Source organism: Exophiala mesophila (genome assembly GCF_000836275.1).
Source record: "Exophiala mesophila strain CBS 40295 unplaced genomic scaffold supercont1.4, whole genome shotgun sequence".
Lineage (NCBI taxonomy): Eukaryota > Fungi > Ascomycota > Eurotiomycetes > Chaetothyriales > Herpotrichiellaceae > Exophiala > Exophiala mesophila.
This window is the reverse complement of record NW_015622507.1, coordinates 1-12,532: the sequence shown is the minus strand read 5'-3', so window position 1 is coordinate 12,532 and position 12,532 is coordinate 1. Positions and strand designations below refer to the sequence as shown.

At 49.0% G+C, this 12,532-nt stretch overlaps 3 protein-coding genes across 4 annotated transcripts; 1 reads left to right on the top strand and 2 right to left on the bottom strand.

Moving 5' to 3' along the window:
- Positions 1–5,405: 5,405 nt before the first annotated feature.
- Positions 5,406–7,876, bottom strand: PV10_05290. Of its 2 annotated transcripts, XM_016369939.1 has the most exons (5): positions 7,712–7,876; positions 7,318–7,603; positions 7,112–7,268; positions 6,928–7,058; positions 5,406–6,870 (listed from the first exon to the last, which is right to left on the bottom strand). In XM_016369939.1, exons 2-5 carry the CDS (start codon positions 7,587–7,589, stop codon positions 5,598–5,600), a joined length of 1,833 nt encoding a protein of 610 aa, XP_016222232.1. In that variant the 5' UTR covers positions 7,590–7,603; positions 7,712–7,876; the 3' UTR covers positions 5,406–5,597. The 2 variants fall into 2 exon arrangements, with proteins under 2 accessions (XP_016222232.1, XP_016222231.1); XM_016369938.1 differs by having other exon boundaries at positions 7,318–7,876.
- A 510-nt stretch (positions 7,877–8,386) lies between these two features.
- On the top strand, positions 8,387–9,011 carry PV10_05289 (uncharacterized protein). Its single transcript, XM_016369937.1, has one exon. It carries the CDS (start codon positions 8,620–8,622, stop codon positions 8,947–8,949), a length of 330 nt encoding a protein of 109 aa, XP_016222230.1. The 5' UTR covers positions 8,387–8,619; the 3' UTR covers positions 8,950–9,011.
- A 2,974-nt stretch (positions 9,012–11,985) lies between these two features.
- On the bottom strand, positions 11,986–12,372 carry PV10_05288 (uncharacterized protein; the record flags this gene model as incomplete). Its single annotated transcript, XM_016369936.1, has 1 exon — positions 11,986–12,372. The coding sequence occupies one exon, from the start codon at positions 12,370–12,372 to the stop codon at positions 11,986–11,988; it is 387 nt and encodes a 128-aa protein (XP_016222229.1).
- Between the last annotated feature and the right edge of the window lie 160 nt (positions 12,373–12,532).

Here is a 12,532-nt window from a genome sequence, read left to right as displayed (position 1 = left end):
CAGATATGAGCGAGCCGTTCGCGATGGGACTGTTTGGGCCACCAGTAACTAGAAAGTGATTAGTCTCATAACGTCCCACTGTCAACTGGAATCAAAACGCACTGAAGTAGTTTGGAAACCCGGGAGCCGCAACAGACATATAATGTAACGGTTCGTCTTTCCAGTATTCTGATAAGTTACGACCATTGCGGCCAATGACAGGGAAAGGTGGGCGATGTGAGCAGTCGAACCCAGTAGCACAGACAATTGCGTCGACCTCAAAGTGCCTCCCATCCACTGTGGAAATACCCGTTTCGGTCACTTTGTCAATCTCACATGTGACTACGGTCACATTCGGCTTAAGTAGAGACTCGAGATAGCCCTCGCCCGGAGTGAAACTGAGGGTGTGTCAGCCTAGGTACAAGAGCTTGCTCATAGCCTAAAGTGAAAACACTTACCGTCTACAGCCAACATGGAACTTTGGAATGAGCTTTTCACATAACTCTTCGTTGTTATCCAGTCGTTGCCTCATTAGCTTCGTGAATTTTGCAAACGCCTCTTTTTGTAGTTCAGAGTTTTTATAATAAAGAGGGTAGGTTGCACTGCCGAAATTCTGAACGTCTTTTCGATACTGTAAGAAATATTGCTTATCGGTGTTGAACTTTTCAATTTCTTCAGGAGTGAAAACTGTGCCTCGACCGTTTTTGGCAATCCCTTCGCTGAATTCCGGAGTGATCCAGTTAGGTGATCTGTTGAAGCTGACGATAGATTTGCAGACTAAGACATGTTAATGGCACAAACTCTAACTCTCCAGAACAGAGCTTGCCTTTTTGCATTGTCGGGACGATCTGAATACCCGACGATCCAGCGCCGATGACGGCGACGGAGGCTCCGGTATAATCCCATTCCGTATCCCAGCGGGCAGAGTGTAATAATTTGCCTTTGAAGTCGTGGAGACCACGAATCTCGGGCCATTTCCAGTTGCTATACTGCGTTAGCCATATGATGAGAGGGACACGCTGGCATGCCATACTTCAACACCCCATTGCAATTGAGAAGCACATGACAGAAATCCTCCACGATGCTACCATTTGCCAGATTCTCGATCTTCACGAACCACCCTTGATCATCTTCGGACCAACGTGCCTCAACCACTTTATGTTGGAGCTTGATATACTTAAGAATATCCCACTTCACTGCTAGACTTTTGAAGTAGGCAAAGATCTCTGGACGTTCAACATAGCTGATCACTGTGTTAGCGCAATCCCAGGCTCTTGGGTTCGTCTCTCACAATCTAGACCAATTAGGATTCCCTTCCCATGAGTAAGTGTACCCGTGGGCTGGGATGTCACAAGCACACCCTGGGTACTTGTTCTCTAGCCATGTACCTCCGACATCTTCGTTCTTCTCGTAGATGATGAAATCAACATTTTCAAGTTGCCGCTCGTACTTGTAAGCAGCTGCAATGCCGGCGAGCCCAGCCCCAATACAGATTAATCGGACATTTCTTTTCTTGTGAAGAGGCTCATTGATCAGTTCAAATGGAGCCTTGCCCTGAGAGGCAACGCCGTTGACCTTTGGGTACTGGTTATCCGTCATGACGACGTGAAGATTTTAGCGATTTTGATGCCGAGTTGAGACAAGTCTCCAGTCAATAAAGAGCCGAGTTGCTGGGTGCATTCGCCTTAAGAGAGCAGGCAATCTGTACGGGTAGGCTCGGGGGCATTCAACCTCAGCGACAAAAGGCCTCTGGCTAATGGGAAGGGTCTGGAGATGTTCGGCAATTCAACACAAGGATGGGGCTGGGGTTGGTCCGGAGCTGTCCTCGAATCTGTCCATCTATGATGGAAAGATAGGATTCATTACAAGATACTTAATGAGAGTGGATTGTCGAGATATCTGTCCCCATTCATCGAAGCTGCGAATCATGCCAGGGCACAGACACCCCACTTATGGCAGGGAGAAACATGGTTTAATGAGGACAGGAGCCATGCCAAAGGTGGTGCATTTACGATTACGTCTGAAAATCTGCCAGTTCATTGTGGTGTAGGACAATCTTCAATGTAAAGCATACCCAAGGTGGGGAGACCTGACAAGGTTTACTTTCAACCGTGCTCGGGGCGGAGTCGGGATTAAGAAATATCTGGGCACGCCTCGACCCTTCTCAAAGAGCTGTCGACGACTGTTCAACGCTATTGCCGAAGCCCGTTTTTATAAGGCCATAGGATGCTTTGTGAACGCCTCAATTAGTATCTCGACCGTGGACGGTGTCATCGCAATTAGTAGTAAGAATCAGCCGGCTCGCCTGCTACGCCAAGACGAAATTCACTGAGCTCTGTGGCGGACTTTGCTCCGGTTACAAGGTGCGCAAGACCTTTATATGTGCAATAATGTGAAGAGGATGTTTTCAGATGGCAGAACTCTCGAAATCACTCGCCCACCATCCTAAATCGTGGGAACTAGACTTTCTGGAGAGAATCCTACGAGGTTTGCCATTCAATCAGTAGGGTTCCCCATCTCAAGTGCAAGTAGAGAGCATAATAAGCCTATTGTCGATACAGTATCAATGAAAAAGTAGATATTTAAAGGCGGACGATCATCCGTTCATCAAGTGTGTCTATCCTTGGGCCCATGCGAGGAGTGCGATCGGCCATCCATCCATTGGCCCGTCCGCAGTTGAACCTACTGAGAGCAAAATGAGGGGAACGGAATGACGGACTGACCTATTGGCCAAGATTCACTCTTATCGTTACAAAGCTTAGCATTTCGACAAACTAAATACCGACATCAACCTCCCTCACTATCATCGATCGCTCCTTGACAAGTGCATGACAGTAGCGCACGAGCTGTACTGTTCATAATGGATTCTCCTCATGAAACTATCGACCAAAGTGCCATAGGCACGCCCACGTCCCGACGCATCGAAAATCTCATCGGGAAACGACGGCGCAAGTCATTCCCCAAGGCCTGCTACCCATGTCGCTGTCGCAAGGTTCGATGCGATCACAACCAACCTTGTGGAAGTTGCATCAAATACGAGCAGCCAGAGCTATGTATATATCTGGATCAGAACGGCCAAGTACGCAGGGATCCAGACCCAAACAACCCCAGAGGATCAAGGACGTCAAGGAAAGATAGGATTTCTGCCCTTGCGGACCTCGAGCAGCGTATGCAAACAATCGCCGAAGAGGTTGTGAGAAGACTAGGACCTCTTGGTGTTGGACCATCGCAGCACCCTCTGACCCCGGACGACAGCCAGCAACCCCAATTCCTTGTCCATAGCCCTTATAGTGGGCGATCAACCCAGGATGTCTCCTCCGCTGCCCCAAGGCCAGCGGGGGCAAGCCTAGGGGAAGAAACTGCACCTTCCATCTTCGTCGGCGCGAAGTCACTAGCATCTATTCTAGTTGATGTGCTTCAGCCGGTACAATTTCAGGAACAATCCCCACAGACAGATGATCAAGAGGACGATGCCCCGATATCTGCTCTTGACACCATGAAACTCTTATACCTGACTGATACGGGGTCCACGCATCCCTTTGCAAGCCTATGGCAGCCTGGAGCTACAGTCGAAGATATATGCCTTGCATTTCCAGATACTGCCAGCTTCGAACAGTACGCTATTTTCGAGTGATATTTCTACTTTTATCCGCTGACACTAGCGATCAGATGCTTAACTTCATTCTATCAATCAGTCAACTTAGTGTCACCCTCAATTCCTCTCCATGATTTCGAAGATGATGCCAGATCATTTTGGCGCGATCGTGCGATGGGATTGAAGAGGGAAAGTGAACTGCGATCTCCGTCTTGGCTTGCACTCCTATTCATTGTCCTCGCGAGTGGATGCGCTTACAACGACGTACAAGATCACGCAAATGATCTCAACTCCAGGGTGTTTGGTATGGCCTTTTGAAGATATATTTAGTATTCATTTGCTAACACGGGTTCGAATTTTAAGTCTGTTGTGCATTTGAGCTTCTCCGGCTTGACAATTACCTCCTCCATCCTACCATGGACACTGTTCGAGTCCTCGCTGGTCTATCTGGTATACTACGAGATCAGGCGAACCCAGCAGCGTCTTGGTCATTGCTAGGTGAGAGTTCTTCCAGGTCCTTTAGCATTGTATGTTAAAGAGCTAACGGCCATTGCAGGGATGGCAATACGCTCCGCTCAGTCCATTGGGCTCCATTGTGTCCCCGAGCCTACAAACGATTCCTCTGTACAGGATCAGCAGGCCTGGCGTTTGTGGTAAGTCCAAGGCAACCAGCTTAGTGAACCGTCATCACTCTACAACACAATCTAACCGTCTAAATATTAGGAGAGGGATTGTCTGGCAAGATACCACCCTTTCCCTTTGCTACGATAGACCATGTATGGCCTTTGTAGATGGATCTGTTCATCGAATTCCGCGGTCAGTAACCACTGAAGGCTTGCCCTACCTTGAATGTTGCTATGGAATTGTCATGGTCATGAATGACATCTATCATGAATGGACACATTGCCGAAGGGTTGGTTCTGCGACCCTTCCAGCGGTTCGCTTTCAGGTTGCGTCCGAGCACATCCTTCTTTGGGAAGCTACCGCAGCCGAATACCTACGAGACCGTAGGAATTGCACTGATGACACACAGCGTATGCTCCACGATGTGTTTCAGATATTTGTCAATTTTTTCCTTTTCCAGCTCGATCGGCATCATCTCGCCGCCCCTTTGATGTATCTACGCGAGGATTCGTCTCCTGACGCCACATTTGATGCAGAGCAAGAAGAAGGGACCGACCCACGCCATTCCTGTCTGGAACGTTGTGACAGGATCCTGGAACTGTTCCTGTCGCTGCGAAAGTCGCACTCACGGGCCAGCCGTTTGTGGATTCTCATGCACATTTGTTTTGGATGTTCCTTCTACATTGCAAATGAACTGAGAAGGGCAAAGACTCGGCTCGACGGCAGCATTGCACCAGAAAGCCTTCAGTCAAGACGTCAAGTTCTTTTTGATTTGGCGGAGAACCTGGAGCGGAAAACCCCGAATACCATGCATCCGCATTATACGGACAGCTTAAAGGCACTGAGACAGATTATTGCTAGTTTATATTAACAGTGTGAATGTGCTTAAAGATACAGTGGGTTCACCTGCCAGCTCCGTTAACATTTATGATTCTCCAAAAAGGCCGCTCAAATGAGACCGGGCCTCCTTGTTTGTCAAGCATTTGTGAAGGAGCATGCCCACGGTAGGATCAAGTTGAATAATGGCGAGAATCATGCTGGACTGATGTCTGAGTCTAGGGTAGACTAGGGTACGGGAAACATTTCTTCCGATGCCATTTTGGCACGATCCTCCATAAACTACACGAGGTAGAGCCGCACATCGAGCCCTGTTAGATCGAAGTGCAACTGCACAACACCTAGGGCTTGCTTCTGTTTACTGGCAAACGCTGCAGATTGTTGCCGAGGTGATGATTATGTGCCCGAGTGATAGAGTTGCCAGTAATAAAATTCATCGCTACACACGACAGTCTTCATGACACGTCTTCCAAGCTGAGGGTATTCTAGATTACTTGCTCTTTCGACGTCATTGAGTTGCCCTTTTCCACCTATTGTATCGACAAGAAAAGAGTGCTATAAGCTAAAGAACTCTGCCCTTGACCTGCTTTCTTTGCCTGGTGTCGATGGCTCGCCACATCAAGATAGCCGGAAAGCCTAACGCAGTGATTGCTGTCGCTGCAATCAACATAATCCTCTGGGAGTTACCATAGGCATTCTGAATTCCGATTCTCGTCGGATCACCTAAGGGATAACTAAGCTGAACAGTTAGATCACCGGCAATTGTAGTGGCATTGGCTTGGCTCTCGGGAGGTAAGAATCGCGCAAGGTCTGTGGAGAAAGTTCCTCCCCAAACTGCTCCAGCAACAGAAGATCCGACAGCGCCGCCGATGGAAGTGAAGACTGACAAGATAGCCAAGACCACTGCAAAGTATTGATGAGTGGTAGCTGCCATAGCGCCAACTTGCTCCGTAATAACGAGAGTCCCGCCCCCAAAGGCAATAAGTATCTGACACATGACGATATAGCCAATGTTGACGTCTGGTTGGCGGAAAACTATCATCAGCGAGACACCGAGGAGTGTGAGCGGCATTCCAAAGAAGAGGGCTTGCCATTTGAAGTCACCTGTATATCGGAGGATGATACCAGAGATGAAACTCCAAAAGCAAGCACCCATGGTATAAATGTTGAGGACGTATCCTGTTTGCACGACAGTCAATGCCGGCACCACCTGGAGGAACGACGCAAAATAAGTATTCCAGATGTAGAACTCAATGAACAAAATCATAGAGAGCAAAGCACATCCGAGGATGGTGCGATCTTTGAGCAAGTGGAACGGGATGAATGTAACCGGTGCGAACTTCCATTCCCAGATGACGAAGGCCACAATGATAACAAAGCCAACGATCAGCATTGAGAGGACTAGAGCAGACGACCATTGCTCTGATAAAGTGGAGCCCTGATATGGGAAAAGGCTGAACGGCAGCAAGAAAAGCGCCAACCCAGAAACGGCGAGGAGCAACCCAAAAGCATCGCACTCAATGGCGTAGAACCTGATCGACTGTAAAAGGGTCCGGCCTGAGTTCCTGACTGGCACAATGCCCATCTTGCAAGCTTTGTTCTGATAGTAGATTAACAAAATGATCAGGGGCAGGTTGAGCACTGGATGGAGAATGGAAAATATGCCGAAGGCCCAACGCCATCCAGGACCATTAAGCATGGACCGTACAAAGTATCCAGACGTGAATGTTGTGATGAGGTACGGTGAGGCAATGTAGGCAAAAATAAGACCCCGATTCTTGAGCTGAGAGGTGTCGGCGAGAAGGACGCTTAGGATGTAGTTTCGGTTGTTTCCACTGCATGAAGAAAGTTAGAAACCCTGAAACATTTGTCAAAGATTGAGATAGACTCACCCTGCTTGACTGAAGACTTCCGCTGCAGCATACATCTGAACATTCGTGGTGGCTGCCATCATAATTGATCCAAGGGTCATGAAGACTACGCATAGTGCGAGACCTTCGGGGCGTCCCCAAACATCAATTAGCTGTATATCAACGTCAGACCATCTTGTTCATCTCAGTGTCGTATAGTGTATACCTTGGCCAGGGGCAGCCTGGAAAGCCCAGCTACCAACTGAGCCACAACCCCGGTGATGGCAGTTAAACCATGCAAAGAGAACTCGCTGGTCACGTATGGTGTCAACTGCCAACCAGTTGGGCCTTCAAATGCATCGATAAAGTAGATCACCCAGACCCTATTTGCTATCAGTACTGAAGCTCTCGATACGCGCTCAATGAGCTCACCAGAGATAAGTGAAGTATAGCGCCCATTTGGGCCAGACTTGGGCCATTCCCTCTACCTTCTGAATACCTGTTTGCATATCCGTGTGTACGAGCTCATCATGATTGTCAGAATCCTCCGACGCAACAGATTTGATATTTCTCGACTGATCAGCGCTGAGAACCTTTGGTTCGCCCCTTGGTACAGTCTTTTCAATGCCGGGCGAGGTCTCGCTGCGCAGAATTTCAGGCTGACCCGCGGTCGGGTCAACCCTTAGACGACTAAAAAAACTCATGACGACGTAGTCAACTTTAAGCAGCGTGGTATGTCAATAAAGTTAGAGCGGGAGAAGAGAGTAATACTGAGGGCAGCCACGTCTTCTATACCCTGCAAGAGGAAAAAAAATCGGCAACGCACCATGTCACCCTCGACGGGCTGGGCATACAACCCTGATCTTCATAAGGCCCACATAGTATGATCATAAGGCCTGGAGCGACTTGGCGTCCATTCCTGTTGTCGCGCTACCACCATTGTATTTTGCCAAAGGTCAGAATACGGAGTACTGTTGGAGGATGAGGATTAATATCAACGTCGATAGCACTATGTATCTATTTAAGCGCCCCTGTATATATGTCCGGAGATTTTAATCTAGTCTACTGGGCTATATTTACCACGAGACCTCAATGCCTCGTCTGAGCTTCCCAGGTGATGGATCATGGGGTGCGCTTGGCCATCAGTGAACTTTTCCAGTGACAGGGTTGTCTCCAGATTAGATCCAATCAGATTAGATAATGAAAACTCTCGGGATGATTAAAGTTTACATCAAGATGGAAAACATTGATGATGTCAAGGGACCAAGGAGAACGTACTCCGTAGGAGCTCTCTACTGCGTACAGGGTGCACCCCTGCGAGCTGGCCGATATCGGTGTGGGCTTGGCATCACCTGATGGATTACGTGACTGGGCAATTCGTACCGACAATCAGACCTAGCAAACCCCATATAATAACAAGTACCGGCCTTTGATAGTGCTACGCAAATTGAGCCATCTTTGGATGCTGGTGGCTTTGCTGGCCAGGGTAAGTATGCCAGGCTATATAAAGACTGTTTTCTCAGGGATCTCGTGACCTGTCACAACCCACAACAAGGCAGAGAAGCAAGAAAATGGCGTTGTTCACTTATCGGGCGCACTACACTTTGGCGTATAGCAGAACAGGCTCACAGGTGCTAGAAACCGGTGGCCCATGCGCTATGACTATATGGTGCTCCTGTAGGACTTTGCAGGCCTCTTTGTTGAACCAACCGAATATCGATGAGTTGATTGAGGATGAGACAACAAGGAGTGGGTGAAAACAAGTCGCACTGGAAGAGATGTCTTGGTATCCACGTGACCCCACAGGCCAACAGCTGCTTCGCGACTTCCCCTACGCGACTATGCCACCATTTCATCACCGATACACTGGTAGCCAAAGTTGACCTTCCGTCCACCAAGTCTACACTGACTTGTGGCAATTGTGCTGGCCTCGGGTCTTACGACTTTCATAGAGTAAAGTTGTCAGAGATGGTGATGATAAGCTTGTCTGGAAATTACGCCATGGGTTGTCACTCTTGGGTGTTTTTACTATATCAACATTTGCACTACTTTGTTCCCGACTAAAGCGTCTTGAGTACCCCTACATGTTCTCGTTACCTTCGCCATGGATGGAACGTAGCTTTACTTACCTACTGTGCGCTCATCCTCACTGGAACAGTACCACACTCGTGTTGCTGTTGCCTCGGCTCAAATCTTGCTTGCTGGCTTGGGAACAACGACAAATTTTCCCGCCCAAGGACCCGCAGCGCCTCGGTCCTTTTGTCTCATCATCTCTTCTGTCATGCTGGGATCTATCTCAATATCATATAATTGATATAGCCGCGTTAAGGTCAGACGAAGACCGATCTCAGCCAGATGTTTGCCAATGCAGTTCCGAGGCCCATGTCCAAATGGTTTCGCCATAGCCCTCATGTCTGAGCTGGCGTCCAACCACCGCTCAGGTACGAATTCGAGTGGATTTGGAAAGTATTTGGGATCCCGATGAGTCGAGTAAGCCACAGTGGCAACCACAGTACCTGCAGGGACGAACACGCCGCCGATTTGCTTGCCAGGCGACACTCTGGGAAATCCGACATTGAACGGACCCCATAGTCTCAGCGTCTCCTCGATACAAGCGTTAAAATATGTCTGTTTATACGGGTTAGCAGTAGTCATACTATGGAAAGGATAGAGATTCAATCACTAATTGGGATGCTTGTTCGTAGTTCGGCATCTGGTCAGGATTGGGAAACGCACTGCGGATCTCTTCCAGCAGCTTCTTCCTGACTTTTGGCCGACGGCCGACCTCCCACATCAGATACATGGATGTTATCGCTGTGGTATCACTACCCGCCAGAAGGAAGATAATAGTGTTCTCCACTAGGTCTTCGAAAGAAAGCCTGGATCCCCCGGTCTCGTCATCTCGAGCGTCAATCAAGTTCCGGAGAAATGTGCCCTTGGCGAAATTTTCACCTTGCTTCTCAATTTCTGCTTGAAAGCTGCCGACGCTCTTTTGAACAAATCGCACAAGCCTTCCTAGACTGCGGTATGCCTCTTGAATTCGCGGGATTGGAACATGTCTGAGAAACGGAAGGAACGCTTGGACTGGTATAACAACAAAGCTATCATGAATCAGCATTATAGTCGTCGTTTCGAATCAGAAACACGTGGTCAACTCCAGTGGACGTATAGCTTACAAGCAATCCATATCTGCATGGCTAATCTCGCCTCGTCCAGAAAGAGAGTTAAAAGACTCGCCATAACTGAAATGGCTTGAGATATCGAGGAAATTACACATCATCTTGCCGAATATATCAACTGACTGTCCCGACCGAGCAGCAGGCTCAAACACGAGGCGATCAAGCTCATCAACCTTCCTCCGGACGAGTGCTTCATCCTTCAGTAAAGCGGAGAGGGAGAATGCATGCGACAGTAGTCGCCGGACTCGAGCGTGCTCGACCTTACTAGTCGCGTTGAAGACGCTGGTGGCTCCCGTTGCCGTCATTTGATCATAAAATCCTGGTTCCTTCAGGCAAGGGGTAGAGCTTTGCCCGTAAATATCGACCCAAGACTTCATATCGGCGAAGAAAAGCTGATTTGTGGAAACGCGAACTGGACTACCGTATTTCTGAATCATATCATTCTGCCAGTAGCATCTTGTCATCTTGAACATGGCTAACATTGGATAGATATCGGTGAATCTGGCGAAGAATGGTCCAGGGTACTTGGCGAGGGGGTGAAACCAGGCGCGATAGACGAAGACGCCCAGAAGGTACGCCGCCAGGAGTGCCCACAACGTGGTGACCACGCTTTGAGATTGATATTCGATCATTTTGGTGAGCAACGTCATCGTGAAGTTTGCGGCAGTGAGTGATGTACGCTGCAGTGAGACGGATAATTTGTGAGTCGGTTGCGATCCTTTCGTCCTGTCCTCTCTTGATGATGCTCGAGATTTGGCAGACACGTGCCGAGGATATGAGCGGAAGTATTCACGTCTTAGGCGCTTCCGGCAGTGTGTTTCTATGGGTCGTTGGCTCATAATGCATACTAGGCAGAACAATATCCTAGGGGTACCTCCCTCCGGAGGCCTACTCAGCTCAGTGGCAGCGGAAATGCCGTTTTTACGGGGATCTGACGGATATGCCGATCCCCCCGGACTTTAGGCCCGCTCGGCTCGCATCGAGAAGAGCAAACGGCGAGGCCCCATGAGGAAGATCTCAAGCCTAGAGTCGTTGTCCTCCTTACTTAGCACTCGACAAGGCCCACACCGTTGTCGTGCTCCTTTCGCATGCCATTGCAGCTTGGGAATGTGACAACCGACAATTGTATCTCCCTGTACGCTAGTAGACATGCCTTCCCTCCCCGTCTACAGACGACATTCCACCTGTCGAGGTGCATGCGTTGGCTGCCAGTATACTACACCAGAGATAAAGATACAACAAAAGCTCGCCAGCGTTATCCCGACATCAGTTTCTTAATCCGTCATCACTAGGGCGATCAATCTACCCAGACCCTCCCTTCGAGCGGGTACGAGAGGTGCAAACGGAATCACGGTTCGATATTGGACCTTGGGCGGCAGATCCTCTGCTTGCCGGCACTTAGACATATTTTGCTCTTCCAGCTTACCCGTATTCTACGATCAGATCGCGGAAACCCCTCTACCGCGGATGACTCCAATATTTGTCATTGCTCCAGTCGGAATTCGGCTCGTAGTCCGATGCTCGTAGCGTGGATAAGCCAGATTGGCGGGTAAGCCGTCCTCTTGCTCTTATTCTGCTATCGGCACGTTCTCAAGACCGAACTAGGCATCAGAAAATCGACCGGGAGGCTGTGCAAAATCTGACATTCGAATAATTACATAATTCCAGCAGGAGTGTGAGGAATTATTTATTATACTCCAGTAAATGTTTACGTTGGACTGAAGTGTCAATGATTGCTTCGATAGTGTTGTAAGATCCTCGTCCTATTCTCAGTTCTGCTTGTATCCCCTGTTTTTCTTCTCTTAGATGGATGGATGGGCGGCTCATAATGGCGACGTCCTTGAAGAGACCGGTCAACGTACTAGCATCTATTGAACACTCTCTCAACCCTAAGCTCTCTTTAATCCCTGAAGCAGCCCATCTACTTGTGTCGAATCCCGGATAATGGCAGTGGATGCACCGGACCAGCCCAGGCCCGAAGTCTTGCCCCGTATACTTGGATACAAGCAAGAATGATGAAAGCCACAGCGACAACGACAGCCTGCAGTCCAAAGGTGAGGGCATAACCTTGTTTCTCCACCCATGATTCAACAAAGTAGGGAACGGAAAAGCCTGCCCCAACCCGAGCCATATTGATTAGTGCCGAAACCTCGCCGGATGCTGATGAATAACAGTCTAGGGCGAAGGCGACGGTGGCTACCGAGGTGACCATGACCCCGAAGACATTCATGCCCCAACCGAATACAATGCCAGCCACACTGAGTTTATGTTGTAACGTCTCTCCGACGATGATAAGACCGGGCACCATGAAAGCCAGACCTACGTAGGTTGACCAAAGCCGAACCTCGGGGACAAAATACCCTTTGTGACGCTTTCTTAGGGTTAGGGTTAGGGTTAGGGTTAGGGTTAGGGTTAGGGTTAGGGTTAGGGTTAGGGTTAGGGTTAGGGTTAGGGTTAGGGTTAGGGTT